We start from the raw sequence: 18,964 nt of genomic DNA, 5'->3' as shown, positions 1-18,964 counted from the left end.
TTACCAGGAAGGAAGGGTAGAAATGAACATGAGAACACCCTGTCAGGTGCTTTGACATACTCTCTCAAACTTGATGTATCAGGTTTGAGGAGCGCCTCTGACCTGAAGCCTTTTTCAGAGCAGAAATAGCATGTGTATTAAACCCATTGGATGGTCAGACCCTTTTGGCTGACATAGCCAGGATTGCTCACCCCTGTAGGGGAATTACAATTTTTCAGAATCAAAAATGCCTTAGACAACCAGAGTCTAGGCACGCATGACTTCCCCTCAGAGGAGAGGAGAATCATTTCCTTGCATGTTTTAAGTGCCCTCCTTGGTAGCCCTAGCCCTTTCAGGGAGAGTTTTGTTAATTTTGCAAGGTTTCTGAAACTTCCTCATCCTAATAAGCTACACAGACCAAATTATTTTAAGCTAGAACTGAACTCTGCTCTGAACTGTGTTAAGCAATAGTGTAAGTCACCTGTGCTCAGTCCCCTGTCACCCTGTAAGTTCCCTTTATTCTGTGTGCTGTCTGCAGTGGGATAATACCTTCAAAGCTTTATTTGAGAAGTCCACATTTTATTAATAAAATTGTAATTACTTGTGTCAAAATGAACTCTGGGTTTTACCACTTCCGTATTTAGCTAGTTTTTTTTTTTTTTTTTACACCATAAAACTTTGGAAGAAAATGTGCCAATGCTAACTTCTCATTTTTCACTGGTCAGACACACGCTTTGGTCTTTCACTTCTTGGAAATTAAGCCATTTCCACTTAAGGAAAACCATCAGTTGGTTTCTTTTAATAAATGAGGGCACAAGAGGTAGAGGTGCTGGAAGGGCTGGCCGGAAGTTCATGGTATGGTCCCTCGCAGCTAATGTTTTATGAAGGTGGTGACCAAGACGTACATGGTCATCCTTCTCTCCCTAAGCATGAGAGCAGGGCCAGATAGATGGATGTGACCCAGGAATCATGATAAAGCGTGATGTGCCTTACATGATGGGGGGGAGGAAGACGCTATCTGAACACAGTGGGAACACGTAATGTCATCTGGAGGCTTGGGAAGGCCTCCTGAAAGAAGGACATTGATGCTAAAACCAGTGGGGTGAAAGGCTGTATAGAGGAGTGAGATACTCACCCCAGGGGGTTGGCAGGGTAGGGAGGGGTCTTAGGAGCCATTCTCAGCGGTATTGACACTTGAGGGTCATGAGGTTTCTTCCCCAGTCCATAACTGTCTGTAGCATGACAATGACAACACATGATCAGACACTCTGTCCTCTGGCGCCCACATGGTTTTATCACCTCAGCTAAGATTGGGATGGTCATGGGAGTTTCGTGCTGCCTGTGTGGAGAGCGGTCTCCAAAGAAAGGAACCTCCGTGGTTACAGAGGCGATGCTTCCAGTTTTTAGAATACAGCTTAAGGCTGGGCAAGGTGGCTCATGACTCTAATCCCAGCACTTTGCCGAGGTGGGCGGATCACCTGAGGTCAGGAGTTTGAAACCAGCCTGGCCAACGTGGCAAAACCCCGTCTCTACTAAAAATACGAAAATTAGCCAGGTGTGGTCGCTCATGCCTGTAATCCCAGTTACTCGGGAAGCTGAGGTGGGAGAATTGCTTGAAACTGGGATGGGGGGTGGGCAGAGATCATGCCACTGCACTCCAGCCTGGGCAACAGAGTGAGACTCTGTCTCAAAAAAACAAAAAATAAAAATAAAAAATAGAATACAGCTTGAGTGTGAGTAGAGAGAAAAACAGGCCATGAAGCAGCTATTCCAATAGTCTCTCTCAGGGTTATAGGGGTCACTTGCAAGTTTCCTCATCCTTTCTCCCTCTCTTGCTTTTCCCCACCCTATGGCAGAGATGGTTGTGTTTCTGCATTCCTTTGTGTTATCAGTAATAAAACCCAATCACATTTCCATTGGATTTGGTCTGAGCAGAAAGTCTGAGTCTCAGAAGAGACACTGCCCTGAGGAGCTCTGAAAGGGCACCTTTGGCTCACTGGGGTCACCACAAATGTCACCCTATAAGTGAATATGGACACGTAAATCCAGGTAGTGTAGCAGACAGAGCTGGACCTGATGTCTCTGCCACTAACTCACGAGTGACCTTGAGCAAAGCATCTCACCTCTTGGGCCCCAGGGTCCACGCCTGTCAGGTTAGGGAGGTGGATGGATGCTTTCTAGATTCCTACCAAGTTTCAAAGGCCAGGAATCCTTGAAGGCAGAGACAGGAATGATAGGAGGTGAACAGGGTTGGCTGGTGGTGGAATGTTGCAGCCACCTGAGAGGTGTTTGAAGCAAGTGTTATGTAGATCTTACAGGTAAGGTGGCCTAGCTGGGGCCACAAAATATAATATAGTAGCAGCTCCCAACTATAAGAGTGGCCATATGTATATTCAGACTAGAAAAGACCTTGGAATAGACCAACGTTGCTAACTGATCTGCTCTGTGTAGCCTGGGAAAATTGGGAACCATTATTAAATAAATAAACCCAGCTTCTCCTCCTGGCAGAGGGACACAGTCATGCATGTGAACCGCAGGTTCCTGACTGCAGTGGCAGGGATCTGCCGTGTGTCTTTCCATGCTGGGCTCCTCTTGGAACCTTGTCTATTCTCTATGTCTCCGCTGCCTTCGCCATTAGCAGGAGAATGGCCAGCACCTGGCACCTGACTTTCACATGGGCTGGAAGATGACTGCTGGGTTTTCTGAGGGCTCCTTTGAAGCTCCTCCAAGGGAATTTCATGTACTCTACAAAGCTCATATTTGAAGTGAGACCATTCCCAATATTCCATCCAGATATCTTCAAAATTCTTCTAACAATGTTTATGTGTTATGGTAGCAGACAAAAACTTAAGTTTTCTGTGTCTGGAAGGAACTACATTTGAATTTTATTTTCAATGTTATATCATTTTTGCACAACGTTAGTGTCATTGCTCATTTTGAATTTTCACATCTTTTCGTTGTTTACAGTTTGGTTTTATAGAGCTATCATAAGGATAATGACAATTTGGGTAATAATGAGAAACATAATGGCACTGGAGTCAGGGCTACTGGGTTCAAATTTCAATTCTATTACTTGCTGACTGTGTTACTTTGGTATGTTAATCAACTTCAGTACCATCAGGAAAATGGGAGTGATAGTACTCACATAGTTGTGATGCATGAAAACTGCTTAGCGTGTAAGTGCTTGATAAATGGAAGCTACTATAATTATGTCTGGGAGGTACATCTTTATTATTAACACCATTATTTTTGCTAACAAGTATTAACAGCACAGCCACAATAAAGAATTTACTCCCAAGCGAGGCATTTACCTCACTTGGATGGGGTATAAAAAGTAGCAGGGAGGCCGGGCGCGGTGGCTCATGACTGTAATCCCAGCACTTTGGGAGGCCGAGGTGGGTGGATCATGAGGTCAGCAGTTCGAGACCAGCCTGACCAACATGGTGAAACCCTGTCTCTACTCAAAATACAAAAAAATTAGCTGGGCATGGTGGCGGGTGCCTGCAATCCCAGTGACTTGGGAGGCTGAGGCAGGAGACTCGCTTGAAACCAGAAGGTGGAGGTTGCAGTGAGCTGAGATTGCACCACTGCACTCTAGCCTGGGCATTAAGAGCAAAACTCTGTCTCAAAAAAAAAAAAAAAAAAAAAGTAGCAGGGCTGGGCATGATGGCTCATACCTGTAATCCCAGCACTTTGGGAGGCCGAGCCGGGTGGATCACCTGAGGTCAGGAGTTCGAGACCAGCCTGGCCAACAAGGTGAAACCCCATCTCTACTAAAAGTGCAAAAATTAGCCAGGTGTGGTGGTGCAGGCTTGTAATCCCAGCTACTCTGGAGGCTGAGGCACGAGAATTGCTTGAACCCAGGAGGCAGAGGTTGTAGTCAGCTGAGATCATGCCACTGCACTCCAGCCTGGGTGACAGAGTGAGACTCTGTCTTAAAAAATAAAAAAATAGAATAAAAGAGTAACAGAACAGCTTCTTTTAGTTGTCTTACAAATTCTTTTTTCCTTCATACTTCCCAGGCACCCTGATGGTCATGGATGTGTCACTGATGGGCTGCAGAAATGAATGCTTACAAGTACCGAATTTAACTGTGCTGATGTATACTTATAGAATAAAGACCTCTTTTAAAATATAAATGGCACTTTAACAAAAGTTTTAAAATTCCTTTTTGAAACCAAAGTTCCTTGATTCCAGATTTTACTGAAGAGACTGCTCTAAGGTGATCAGTGAGTCTCCACAGTGTCTGAGAGTTCAGGCTTTGGTGTTTGCCTGCACAAGTTCAAAGATGGGCCCCGTTATTAGCTAGGAATAAGAGCTTGGGCAAATTGTTTGGTCTCTTTTCTCTGAAGATTGTGAAATGTGGGTAATCATTTTGAACACTTAACCCTCAAGATAAGCTGGTATTGATAATGATTTCTGTTTTTATTAATAATGACTTGTGGTTTTATTAAGAGTGTTTATGATCTCTTTACAGACAGAGCTCATAATGGATGCTATCCATAAACAAAAGAGCTTACAATTCAAGAAAACCATGGATGTGAGTCACATTTTATTGTCTTTTTTGGGATAATGGTGACATTTTCTGAAATCCTGTGCTGTGTATGAACATATTCCTACTCAAATAACATTTCAAAAATGTTATTATTTATTAGTGCAGTGTTTTAGGGAAAACAACCTTAAATGCTTTGGGTTTTCTTTTTTGTTGTTGTTGTACATATTATTACATTACCCAGAGATTAAGTTCAGTACCCAATAGTTATCTTTTCTGCTCCTCTCCCTCCTCTCACCCTCCCTCTCAATTAGACCCGAGTGTCTGTTATTTCCTTCTTTATATTCATAAGTTCTTATCATTTAGCTCCCACTTATAAGTGAGAACATGTGGTATTTGGTTTTCTGTTCCTGCATTAGTTTGCTAAGGACGATAGCCTCCAGTTCTATCCATGTTTCCTCAAAAGACATGATTTCATTCTTTTTTATGGTTGCATAGTATTCCATGGTGTATATGTACCACATATTCTTTATCCAGTCTGTCATTGATTGGCATTTAGGTTGATTCCGTGTCTTTGCTATTATGAACAGTGCTGCAGTGAACATTCACATGCATGTGTCTTTAGGGTAGAATGCTTTATATTCCTCTGGGTGTACACCCAGTAATGGGATTGCTGGGTCAAATGGTAGTTCCGCTTTTAGTTCTTTGAGGAATCTCCATACTGCTTTCCACAATGGTTGAACCAATTTATACTCCCACCAACAGTGTATAAGGTTTTTCTTTTTTTAAGGCCTTGGAAAGATTGAAAGTGACACTAGATAGTGGAAATGCAACAGGGTTATCTTTCTGGTAACCTGAGAAAATATAGCAAGTCAGTTCAAATATTTTAGGCAAAGATACAAAAACATATATAGTGTACAATACCCTTTATCTTGTTGAATTTGCAATTTTACCCTGTTACTATTTTGAATCTTGATTGCTTACCTATTTTATTGAGTGATCCCTTTCTGTTTTAAGATATCTGAAAATTATAAAAACTTTTCCTTTAAGTAATTTATTTAAAAAAATGCTTGGCAAGACAGAGATTGGACAAGTTGCTAGAAATCTCTCTCTAGCTTTTATGAATCTGTTGACTCTGGATACAACAAACTCTGTTATTAGAACATGTATGACTCCATCTTGACACCGAAGTATCATCATGATATTCTACGAGTAGGATGTAATAGGGAAGTGTCACCAGTGTTGATAGCATATGCAATCTGTTCTGCTGCATTCTTTTTCTCTTTGATGCAGAAATCCCTCAAAAACAATTGATAAATAGGGAATGATGTCAGTGTAATACAGAAATAGTGTTAGTTGATAGATGATTTTTCCCAGACCTTTTATATTTTAAACAATCTGGGGCAAGATTTTTTATAATTAAAGAGAAAGGCTTATCAAAATATAACTTTCTGGCTGGGTATAGTGGCTCACACCTGTAATCCCAGCACTTCGGGAGGCCGAGGCGGGTGGATCACCTGAGGTCAGGAGTTCGAGACCAGCCTGGCCAACATGGCAAAACCGTGACTCTACTAAAAATACAAAAAAAAAAAAAAATTAGCTGGGCGTGGTGGTGTGCGCCTGTAATCCCAGCTACTTGGGAAGTCGAGGCAGGAGAATCGCTTGAATCCAGGAGGTGGAGGTTGTGGTGAGCCAAGATTGCACTATTGCATACTCCAGCCTGGGCAACAAGAGTGAAACTCTGTCTCAAAAAAAAAAAAAAAAAACTCTGAAAGGTGGAGAGAAGAAGGCACACTGGCTAGTGACCTTGGACTCAAAGAACAACCTGACAAGGGTTCCCTGGGCTTTCTTTTTGCCTCATTTATCACAGACTGAGTGCCAAAGAAGCAGGCATCCCAGAAATGCCAATGGTCATAGACCAAAAATTTAAAAAAAAAAAATAAAAAGCTCCAAGAAAAACCTGTTCTCTCTAACCAAAAGACCAGAAAAGGGGCAGCCTAGCAGGACAGAAACTTTAGAAAATAACCATTCTACTGCAGCCAAACACCACGTAAAAAACCTGGGGACCCACCTCCACACATCAGCAAAGGCCAAATGGAGAGTCTAAACTTCCACCACACGAGGCTGTAGAGAGCACCCAACTCCCCTGCCAAGGTGGCAACAGAGAACAAATAGGGGACCAGGACTTTCACTCCCACCAGGAGATAACAGAGCCTCCTCTACGCAGTGTTATTGGGAGCTATGTGGGGAACCCTGACTTCCACCTGCACCAGGAAGTAATGATGTACACCCTCTCCCTCCTGGGATGGTGTCTAAGGAGGTCTAGTGGAGAGTGAGAACTTTAACCACTTTCCAGTAGTAACTGGGTCACACACACTCTGTGGTGTCAGTGGAGACCAAGGAGGGGAAACCTGGACTTTCACACTCACATGGCAGTAATGAGATGATGCCTCACCTTCCGCTGCTGGAGTGGTGTCCTGAGGAAGCTAGCTAAAACAGAAGCCTTAAATAAAATCCAGAGTCTTGTAACATAATACCAAAAATTCCCCCAAATCAATCAAATATCACTCTTCATACCAGAAAGATATGAAACTGCATGAAAAGAAAGACAATCAATAGCTGCCAAGATCTAGATAACAGAGATGTTGGAATTATGTGACGAAGATTTTACAGCATCCACTATCAAAATATTCAGCAAGCAATTACAAAGACACTTTTTTTGAGATGGGGGGGGGGGGTCTCACAATGTTGCCCAGGCTGGCCTTGAATTCCTGGGCTCAAGTGATTCTCCCACCTCAGCCTCCTGAGTAGCTGGAATTACCGGCATGTGCCACTACACCTGATTCACACTTGAAACAAATGAAAGACACAAAGAAAGGACTGGCAAAGAAATAGAAAAGCTCAGCAAAGAAATAGAAGATATAAAGATGAACCAAATGGAAATTTTAGAACTGAAAAATATAATAATCAAAATTTTAGAAAACCCAATATGTGGGCTTAAGAAGAGAATGGAAGAGACAGAAGAAAGAATTGGTTAACTGGAAGACAGAATAATATAAATTACCAGACATGAACAACAGAGAGAAAATAAGCTGAAAAAAATTAACAGAGCCTCAGGGACTTTTTGCACTATAAGAAAAGATCTAACACTAATGTCTCTGTGATACTAGAAGGTGAGGAGAAGGAAGGTGGGCTGAAAAAGCCCAGCTTTATGTCATTATTTGAAGAAATAATGGCTGAAAAATTTCCAAATTTAGCAAAAGACATAAATCTATATATCCCAGAGGCTGATTAAACTGTAACCAAGATAAACCCAAAGAAATCCATACCAAGACATATAATCAAACTTCTGAAAACTAAATGAGAGAGAAATGACACCTTCACTAAAAGGGAAAACCTAAAAGGGAAAACCAATGACAGCAGATTTCCTATTAGAAACCATGGAGACTATGAGGAGGTGGCCCAACGTATCGCAAATGCTGAAAGAAAAGAACTGTTAACACATAACCCCATATCCAGTGAAAATATCTTCTAAAACTGAAGGGGATGATAGCATGATATGGTGATTATAGTCAATAATCACTTAATTATATATTTTTAAATAACTTAAAGAATGTAATTGGATTGTTTGTAACTCAAAGAATAAATGCTTGAGGGGATGGATGCCCCATTCTCCATGATGTGCTTATTTCGCATTGCATGCCTGCATCAAAACATCTCATATACCCCATAAGTATATAAACCTACTATGTACCCACAAAAATTTTTTTAAATTAAAGAAAAATAATGAAAGGGAGACAGAACATAGAATGGTGGTTGCTAAGGGCTGGGGAAAGAAGAAGTTGAGATGTTATTGTTTAACGGGCATAGAATTTCAGTTTTATAAGATAAAAAGAGTTTCGGAGATGGATGGTGGTGATGGTTATGTAACTTTATAAATGTATCTAATACCACTGAATTGAACACTTACAGTGGTTACAATGGGAGAAAATATGCAAATTATTCATCTGACAAGAGACTAATATCCAAAATACACAAGGAACTCAAACAACTCAACAGCAAAGAAAAAAACAAACAATTGGTTAAAAAAATGGGCAACGGATCTGAGTAGACATTTCTCAAAAGAAGACATACAAATGGCAAACAAATATATTTTTTAATGCTCAACATCACTAATCATCAGAGAACTACAACTTAAAACCACAATGAGATACCATCTCACCCCAGTTAGGATGGCTGTTATCAAAAAGACAAAAAATAACAAATGCTGACAAGGATTTAAAGAAAAAGAAACTCTTACACACTGTTGGTGGGAATGTAAACTAGTACAGCCACTATGGAGAACAGTATGGAGATTTCTCAAAAAACTACAAATAGAATTACTATATGATCTAACAGTCCCACTACCAGGTATTTATCCAAAGGAAAGGAAATCAGTAGATCAAAGGGTTTATTTCACTTAACATAATGTCCTTCAGGCTTATCCATGTTGCCACTGATGACAGGATTTCATTATTTTTATAGTGGAGTAGTGTTCCATTGTGTATATATGCCGTATTTTCTTTATTTATCTTAGTCAACCATTCTTTCTCATCATTTTTATTTATTAGCTAACTGTTTGATTCACAGCTTTGTTGGTTTTCTTCCCCCTTCCTGGAATTAAGATAAAGCAGCTTCGGTGTTTAAAAAAGTCTTTGCTTTCACAGTTGAAACAGAAAATTATTTTAATGATTCACTAATGATTATAGTTTGTGATCTGTTTCCATAATACTGGTGGCAATGGTAACACATGATAGACCATGGCCTACGTTTAAACTACATAAAACAGAATTCTTTAAATAAAAAAAAGAACACTGGCTGGGTGCAGTGGCTCATGCCTGTAATCCCAGCACTTTCGGAGGCCGAGGCGGGTGGATCACCTGAGGTCAGGAGTTCGAGACCAGCCTGGCCAACATAGTGAAACCCTGTCTCTACTGAAAACACAAAAATTAGCGGGGCATGATGTTTGCTTGCCTGTAGTCCCAGCTACTAGGGAGACTGAGGCAGGAAAATCGCTTGAACCCAGGAGTCAGAGGCTGCAGTGAGCCGAGATTGCACTACTGCACTCCTGCTTGTGTGACAAAGCTAGACTCTGTCTCAATAAATAAATAAATAAATAAGGAACATGACTATCTTTAAGCAAAATAAATGATGGCATTGGTAACCTGTCGGCTGTTCACATGCTGTGGTGAATATTGAGGCCTCGTTAGAATTAGAGTGAGTTGGTGCCAAATAACCAAGCGTTTGTACAGGCATTCTTAGGATTATGAATGTTTCATAAATTTTAGACCACACGTTTTAGAGTTACGTAACTATTTTAATTGTTGTTGTTGTTATTATTGTTATTTTGAGACAGAGTCTCACCCTTTCGCCCAGGCTGGAGTGCAGTGGCATGATCACAGCTCACTGCAGCCTTGAACTCCTGGGCACAAGTGACCCTCCCAGCTCAGCCTCCCAAGTAGCTGGGACCACAGGTGTGTGCCACCATGCCTAGCTAAGTTTTGTGTTTTTTGTAGAGATGGGGTTTCATTCACTTTGCCCAGGCTTGTCTTGAACTTCTGGGCTCAAGCAAGCCACCCACTTAAGCCTCTCAGAGTGTTGGGATTATAGGCGTGAGCCATGGTGCCTGGCCTTAATTTCGTCTATTTCAAATTCCATCTTTCGTTTCAGTCCATTTTTAAAGCTCATGTACTTTATGTTGCCAAATAGGAGCTATTACTTCCTTGATCAGGTTGCCACTATTACATAATTTGAAAAAGGGCTAGAGAGAGAGAGTGAGCTTTCAAAGACTGATAAGAAAAAGCATCTGCCCTCTGGGAGCCCATGGCTTAGTGACAATCAGAGCACTAATCAGACGGCCCTGTCCATGCTGGACTTCCTGGGCCAAGGGGGCTGCATTTCATGGTTACACTCTGTTCGTTTTGGTTCTCTTTGTTCATAATGACAAAGGCAAAGAAGAACTATGAGCAGAAATGCCGGGACAAAGATGAGGCAGAACAGGCCGTCAGCCGGAGTGCCAACCTGGTGAACCCGAAGCAACAAGAAAAGGTACCCGGGAGGGCTAACAACCCGAAAAATCTGAGACTGACCTATGTCAGGCTAAAGCCAATTATGAATCTTCATAAGAAATGAACCTGTACCCTAAACCCCTGGCAATATCTTCCTTCATGTATTGGGGGTCTTCTGAACCTGAAAAACCACTGCCACATATTTGGGGGTTAGGGGAAGAGCGATAGAAGCATGGCTATGAGGGAGGGAGATGGGGTGATAAGAGGTTGGAGGGGTTTCCCAGTTGTTGTCATTTTTCTTAAAGACTCAGCTCATGTATTCTTTGTAGTCAGGCTGCCTTTTGCTTGGGTGGATTACAAATTTAACTTTGTAAAATCTAGATACAAGATTTCTGCAACCAGAGGGCTGGGTGTGTCTTTAGGAAGACACTGGGCAAGATGCTTTATGGATATTTTCCAAGACTGATAAGATTGCAGGGCACGTTGAATGATTTGCTCACGAGGGAAATGTACACAGGACTTGCACTAGACCTGGTCTCTTCATAGTTACTGCTTTTCAATCTGTTTTGCCTATGGAAGCCTTGTCCAGCATTCCCAATGCTTGCTCTTTTTTTGTTTGTTTGTTTTCACAGCTTTTTGTGAAACTGGCAACTTCAAAGACCGCAGTAGAGGACTCGGGTGAGGGGGCAGTTCCTACGGATGGGGGAGGGTTGCTGGTGGGGTTTACATTATCCTAAATGTGTCCCTGAGAAAGGGAGTTTTATATACCTTAAAGAGAGAATATATGGATATTCAGCAGGATTAGTGAGATATCAGAAGGGAAAAAGGGAGGAAGGAAGGGAGAGAGTAAGGAAGGGAGGGAGGAAAGGAAAGAAGAGGAGAGAGGAAGAGAGGGTGTATTAGAACGCCGGAAGGTGGGAGGAGGCTATGAGGCCACTGTTTCTGGCTTCTGTCTGCTTAGATCTTGCTGCCTTACATGGGAGTGAGATGGTGGAGTCATGTGGTAGCGGCTTTGCAATCAGGTGCTTCCTCTGATGTATTGGGGCATCTATCTAAAAGACCATTTCAGCCCCGGTAGCTCTTATCTGCTGTGAAACAGCCAAGCTGCAAGGCCTTGTTATCACTGAAATCTAAGACCCAAACCAGGCATTTGCAAAAGCTTCTAATTCCCAGAATATCCTGCAGGAAATATCCCTCATGACTGTGGTGGGTATGTACATCTTAGTCTCTACATTTGAAACTAAAGTAATTTGGTGCCCCTTTAGGGCTCAAGGTAGTTCTCTTCTCTGCATCCTTCATCAGACAATTTTGAAAATGAAAAGCCATGGGAAATACTGAGGTGGAATTACACAAACAAAACCCTGGCTGAGGTTTCTTATCAGCTTTCACTTCTTCCTTAGAACATTTCTTTCTCAATGTTTGGTCCAATGTTTAAAAAGAAAGTGATACCCTCCTTTGCCTACTTCACCAAATATGATGAGGGTGAGAGATGCAATAACTCCCAGTGCTCAGAGTCCTGGGGGCCTTGTGAGCTCAGCACAACTTGGATGAGTTTCTTTTGCCATCTGAGACGAGCCTGTGGGTGTATCTGCGAGCCACCTTCCTGTCCAGTTTCTGACCCAGGTCTCTCCCTTCTGTTGCAGACAAAGCATACATGCTGCACATCAGCACCCTGGATAAGGTCCGAGAAGAGTGGCAGAGTGAGCACATCAAGGCCTGCGAGGTACCCGTAACTGGAAGCTGCTCAGGACTGGGGTGGGTCGGGGGTGGGGGTGTGTGTAACAGGAAGCTGCTCAGGACTGGGGGGAGGGGAGGAGGGGGAGCGGAGGGAGGGAAGGGGGGGAGTGGGGCCGGGGGTGGGGGGAGGACGGGGGGGCGGGAGGTGGGTCTTCTGCCCAGAACCTGGAGAGTCTACTTTTGTAGAAATGATCTGCCCCGATTCTCATAGGGTTACAGAGCTTGAGGGCAAATTAGAAATCAGAAATTTGGCCAGGCACGGTGGCCCATGCCTGTAATCCCAGCACTTTGGGAGGCCGAGGCGGGTGGATCACCTGAGGTCAGGAGTTCAAGACCGTCTGGCCAACATGGTGAAACCCTGTCTCTACCAAAAATACAAAAATTAGCCGGGTGTGGTGGCACACACCTGTAATCCCAGCTACTCTAGAGGCTGAGGCAGGAGTATAGCTTGAACCTGGGAGGCGGAAGTTGCAGTGAGCCAAGATAGTGCCATTGCACTCCAGCCTGGGCAAAACAAGACTCCGTCTCCAAGAAAACAAACAAACAAAAAAAGAAATCAGAAATTTAAGTGAAGAATGGAAGGAACTGGAATAGTTTTCCCCAAACCTTGTCTGCCTCATCCCCATCCTGACCATGCTGTCCAACAATTCAAATTTTAGTCTAATGTTGGGTTAGCACAAGCATAGAATAGCTGAATCAGTTAATGGTCGATTAAGTAATTATCTCTGGAGAGCCTGGCCTCAGTAGGCTCTAAAGGGAATGCCGACAGCAAGTGAGCAGGCTTTGGAGATTTGTTTGTTTGCTTTTTGTTTTGAGTCTGGGTCTCACTCTGTCGCCCAGGCTGGAGTGCAGTGGCATGATCAGAGCTCACTGCAGCCTGAAACCCCATGAGCTCAAGTGAAGTAGATGGGACTACAGGCGTGCACCACCACGCCTTGTTAATTATTTATTATTTATTTTATTTTTAAAGAGACAGGGTCTTGCTCTGTTGCCCAGGCTGGTCTTGAGCTCCTGGGTCTCAAGCAATCCTTCCACCTTTGCCTCCTGAGTTGCCAGGGTTACAGGCATGAGCCACCATGCCTGGCTGGAGGGTTTTCTTTTTTTTTTTTTTCACTCTCCTCATACCTTCAATTTCACCACTGCTCCCTTTCTTTTGCAGCAAATGACCTCACAATTTCCAAGAGAAAATAAAAAACATAACTTGGAAGCTTCCTTAAGTTTCTGTCACCCTGCCTACACATTTTCTTCCAGTGGTTCTCAAAGTGAGGTCCTAGGACTGGTAGCATCAGCATCACCTGGGAACTTGTTAGAAATGCAGGTTCTCAGACCAACCTCAGACCTACCGAATCAGAAACTCTGGGGGTAGAGCCCAGCAATCTCTGTGCTAATAAGCCTTCCAAGTGATTCTGATGGGAATTCGAGTATAAGAATCATTGACAGGCACGCCTGCCCCACTCCTTTTTTCCTGTTAGCACAGAAAAGGGGCTGTTCCTTCCTTGTTCAAGATCTTTTTTCATCCAGCTTGCCTTTCCCCACCTTCTTGGGCATGGAGAACTTGTCAACTTCTGTTATCTTGCACACAGACTCAACTCTCTCCTAGCTTTAAAACCCACCAGTTCAGCCAGGCATGGTGGCTGCTAATGCCTGTAATCCCAGCACTTTGGGAGGCCAAGGCAGGCAGATCACCTGAGGTCAGGAGTTCAAGACCAGCCTGGACAACATAGTGAAACCCAGTCTCTACTAAAAATACAAAAATTAGCTGGGTGTGGTGGCAAGCACCTGTAATCCCAGCTACCTGGGAGGCTGAGGTGGGAAAATCACTTGAGCCCGGGAGGTGGAGGTTTCAGTGAGCTGAGATCATGCCACTACACTCTAGCCTGGGCAACAGAGTTAGACTCCATCTCAAAAAAACCCAAAAAGCAAAAAACAAAACCAGCAGTTCTTACTTTCTATCTACGACCCCTACTACCCCTGCCCTTCTTCACAGCCACGCTTTTTGAAGGGGTTGTCTCCAAGTCCATGTTGTCCTGACTGCCCCAGCCTGCAGTATCTGGGATTTGCTTCCCTGCAGCTGCTGTCTTGGAGGGCACCAGAATCCCTTGGCATGAGGGCCAGTGGGCCTTTGCAGTTTCTAATCTTATTTGATCTCTCTTTGCCATCTGATACTGTAGGTTATTATGCTTCTCCTAAAACACTGTTTTCTGCTTTACTTCTGTAACTCCACACTCTTAGGGGAAAGCCTAGAATGAGGCCATTTTTTAATAAGGTTTAAAAACATGTAAAGCAATGTCATGTACATATACAGATACATATATAGTGTAAAAACCTGCATAAAGGCCGGGTGCGGTGGCTCACGCCTATAATCCCAGCACTTTCAGAGGCTGACACGGGTGGATTGCTTGAGCCCAGGAGTTCAAGACCAGCCTGGGCAACACAGCGAAATTTTGTCTCTACAAAGAAATATAAAAATTAGCCGGGCATGATGGTAGAGGCTACTTGGGAACCTGAGGCGGGAGAATTGCTTGAGCCCACGAGTTTGAGGCTGCAGTGAGCCATGAGCGCACCACTGCTCTCCAGCCTGGGTGACAAAGTGAGACCCTGTCTCAAAACAAAACAAAATAAAACCCCCCAAAACCAAACAACAAAACAACCCCTTCCCCATAAAAACAAAACAAAACAAAACAAACCCTGCATAGGAATGATACAATTCAGGATAATGGCTATCTGGGGAAGGAGGAAGGTGATAGAAACTGGGTAAATCACACAGGGGCTTTTACAGAATCTGAAAAAATATGGCTGAAGTTTTTGACAAAGCTAGGTAGTTGGTATATAGGTATTTTTTATACTGCTTTCTGATTCTATGTGAAATATCCCATAACAACAATAATGTAATATTATTAAATTATTATACAATGTTATATAGATATAAACATATTTAGAGGTGAAATAATGCATTTGCTTCAAAATACTCCAGAGAGTAGGGTAATTGGTAGAGATATAGATAAAACAGAATCGGTTGTGAGTTGATAAATGTTTAAGCTGGTGATGAGTACATAGGGATTCATCATACTATCTGTACCTCTCTACTCTTGTATATGTTGGAAGTTTTGTTTTATTTTATAACAAGTTTTAAAATGTAGCAAATTTTAAAAGGCATTCAAAATTTTTTGGTTTTGAATAAAACCTGTAGTATGAGATATGAAATTGAATCAGAAACTGTGGGGGTAGAGCCCAGCAATCTCTATGCTAATAAACCTTCCAAGTGATTCTGATGTGAATTCAAGTATGAGAACCACTTATAGCTATACCTGTCCCCATCCTTTTCTCCTCATAGAGTGGAAAAGGGGCTGTGGTATATAAAAGCTATGGTATGTAAAATTCATTCATGTTAAAAATAGCTATGGTATTCAATATTTTAAAAATACACTGATGTATCACATCCACTGTTGAATAGAATACCATCTGCTTCATAGAACAGCTTGATTTTTTAAAGGCGATATTTGTTTATATCCAAAATACTGTATCTCAGGCAATGACTTTTATTTTAACCCTTTTTTTAAGGAAAAACAATTAAACATACACAAAGACAGAAGACAAGTACACGGCCTCCCATTTACTCATCAATCAGCATCAACAATTATGACCATCTTGCCAGTCAAACTCATTCATTCCAGGGTGGGAGGGGCAGCATTTTGAATCTGAGGCTCTGGCAGGCTGCTCAGGTGGAGATGATGTTAGATAGTTGGAAATGTCGGTAGGAACTCAGTTAGAACATTGGTATCTGGGATCATCATTACTTTTTACCCTCAGAACTATTTCCAAGCCTGTTTGTGTTACTATAATATTAGGATTTGTTTGCATTCTTTGTGATATGAGTTTATGAGCTTCCTCAGTGGTGGGGGAGAAGTATTCTAAATTGGACAATAAGTTTACAGATAACTGAAGGTTGACACTGTTTCTTAAGTCACAGCCAGCCAAAATGAATGGTCCTTTTCCTTGCATATCTATGTACACGTCGCTATTTTTCTGTAGGCATTTGAGGCTCAAGAATGTGAACGAATAAACTTCTTCCGGAATGCATTGTGGTTACATGTGAATCAGCTGTCACAACAATGTGTCACCAGTGATGAAGTAAGTCAGAGGCATCCACTGAGGGTTGTCCTGTGCATGTTGGATACATTAGAATAGAAGGAACTATACATATTGGTTGGTTCACTTTGCCCTTGGTGAAGTAAGGTGACTTGCCTAAGGCCATACAGTGAGTTGATAGAAGGATGCAGATAACATGTAACCTGACTCCTGGCTCATTTGCCACCATGATTTTCTCATTAAGAGATTCACGGCTGGGAGCGGTGGTTCACTCCTGTAATCCCAGAACTTTGGGAGGCTGAGGCGGGTGGATCACCCGAGGTCAGGAGTTTGAGACCAGCCTGGCCAACATGGTGAAACTCCGTCTCTACTAAAAATGCAAAAATTAGCTAGGCATGGTGGTGCACCCCTGTAATCCCAGCTACTCAGGGGGCTGAGGTGGGAGAATTGCTTGAACCCAGGAGGCGGAGGCTGCAGTGAGCCAAGATCGTGCCACTGCACTCCAGCCTGGGCGACACAGTGAGACTCCATCTCAAAAAAAGAAAAAAAAATTCAGCCAAGGCTTTTGTCCTGCCACAAAGATACATTTTCTGTCATCTTTAAAAAATTAATAGTAAATGTAGGCTGGGCACGGTGGCTTACACCTGTAATCCCAGCACTTTGGGAGGCCAAGGCAGGTGGATTGCCTGTGGTCAGGAGTTCGAGACCAGTCTGGCCAACATGGTGAAACCCCGTCTTTACTAAAAATGCAAAAAAAATTAGCCAGACGTGGTGGCATGCGCCTGTAATCCCAGCTACTTGGGAGGCTGAGGCAGGGGAATTGCTTCAGCCAGGGAGGTGGAGGTTGCAGTGAGCCGAGATTGCACCACTGCACTGCACTGTAGCCTGGGTGACAGAGCGAGACTCTGTCTAAAAAAAAATAATAAAATAAAAAATTAAAAATTAATAGCAGATGTGCATCAGAGAAAAGCTCCAATATGAATCTGGGACTTTGGAATGTGTTCTTTTTTTTTGAAAACAAGAAAATTTGGAAGAGTCAGCTGTCTATCAACCCATGTTTTTTTGTTTTTTTTTTTTGAGACGGAGTCTCGCGCTGTCGCCTGGGGTTGGAGTGCAGTGGTGTGATCTTGGCTCACTGCAACCTCCACCTCCTGGGTTCAAGTGATTCTCCTGCCTCAGCCTCCCAAGTAGCTGGGATTACAGGCGCCTGCCACCATGCCTGGCTAATTTTTTGTATTTTAAACAGAGATGGGGTTTCACTATGTTGGCCAGGCTGGTCTCGAACTCCTGACATTGTGATCCGCCCACCTCAACCTCCCAAAATGCTGGGATTACAGACATGAGCCACTGTGCCCCGCCTCAAACCCATGTTTTTAAGGAGCTGTGTCACAATGATCTCAACGTACCTCTACCTATTAATTGACCTTCTTTTTTTATTAGATGTACGAACAAGTCCGAAAGAGTTTAGAAATGTGCAGCATTCAGAGGGACATTGAATACTTTGTGAATCAACGCAAAACTGGACAGATTCCACCAGGTGAATGGGGCAGTGGGGTGGGGAGTGTTATTTACACAATTCTATTAGCCTTTCTTGTTAGATGTCATTAAGGATGAAAGACGCCTGCCTCTTCATGTCCTGTTTCTTGGTGACTCTCCTAGCACCCATCATGTATGAGAATTTCTACTCCTCCCAGAAGAATGCAGTCCCAGCAGGAAAGCCTACAGGGCCTAACTTGGCAAGGTAATAACCAGCTGCCTTTCATATGAAGAAAAATACTTTTAGCAAACATTGTTATCATGAATGTTCTAAGACATGTTAGAATTGGAACATATCTACTACTGCATCTGCTTAATAAGGCTGCTTGCTTTTTGGAAATAGTATTTTTAGGACAAATATTAAGTGGATTTTAATAGTCATAGATCAGGGAGGAGTATATCATGCTTGAACTTGATCATTGTTATTCATAGATGAATCCTGTACTTTTCTTACAGCCTGTAGAAATCCTATACTTTTCTTACAGCCAGTCAGCAAACTATGGCCCCTGAGAGTTAAATCCATTTTTATAGGGCCTGTGAGTTAAGAATAGTCTTTACATTTTTAAATGGCTGGAAAAAAGTCAAGAAGATACTGTTTTGTGACATGTGAAAATTATTTGAATTTCAAATTTCAGTGTTCCTCTATCAAGTTTTATGGGCACACAAGCACCCTCACTCACTGAGGTTTTGTCTATGGCTGCTTTGCCACTAGAGTTGAGTAGAGTTGCAAGAGAGATGGTAGGTGGCCAGCAAAGTCTAAATCATTTACTACTTGGCCCTTTACTCAAAAAGTTCGCTGCCGTTCATGTAAAGGATCCTGCGGGAAGAGAAACTTCTGTTTGACATAGTCAGCTTGCAGTCTAAGCTTTTGAATTTTCACTCCAGTTTTAGTAAAGATGGGGAGTGCCTGGGAAGGATTGCATGATCTTTATCAATATTTAAGCGTGTCAGGCACTGTTCGAAACAGTTAGTGTGAATTACCTGATTTAATCCCCACAATGAGGTAGGAGCTGTTTATACTTCCTATTTTACTTATGAGGATGCGGATGTTCAAGGCACTCAGGAAGTCTTTCCCACCCAGCTA

The 18,964-nt window shown here is 42.6% G+C and overlaps 1 protein-coding gene across 2 annotated transcripts in view; it reads left to right on the top strand.

The window, feature by feature from the left end:
- The window catches only part of PSTPIP2 (proline-serine-threonine phosphatase interacting protein 2), a 93,308-nt gene that overhangs the window by 66,850 nt on the left and 7,494 nt on the right, over window positions 1-18,964 (top strand). For both annotated transcript variants that reach the window (XM_019013830.4, XM_055368148.2), the window contains exons 6-12: window positions 4,457-4,519; window positions 10,460-10,558; window positions 11,151-11,196; window positions 12,162-12,241; window positions 16,288-16,386; window positions 17,785-17,881; window positions 18,004-18,085. In XM_019013830.4, the coding sequence (XP_018869375.1) occupies window positions 4,457-4,519; window positions 10,460-10,558; window positions 11,151-11,196; window positions 12,162-12,241; window positions 16,288-16,386; window positions 17,785-17,881; window positions 18,004-18,085 (566 nt within the window). The remainder of the gene's footprint in view (window positions 1-4,456; window positions 4,520-10,459; window positions 10,559-11,150; window positions 11,197-12,161; window positions 12,242-16,287; window positions 16,387-17,784; window positions 17,882-18,003; window positions 18,086-18,964) is intronic.

The sequence above is a fragment of the Gorilla gorilla genome, chromosome 17 (genome assembly GCF_029281585.2).
Source record: "Gorilla gorilla gorilla isolate KB3781 chromosome 17, NHGRI_mGorGor1-v2.1_pri, whole genome shotgun sequence".
Classification (NCBI taxonomy): domain Eukaryota; kingdom Metazoa; phylum Chordata; class Mammalia; order Primates; family Hominidae; genus Gorilla; species Gorilla gorilla.
This window is presented reverse-complemented; position numbering and strand designations above follow the sequence as displayed.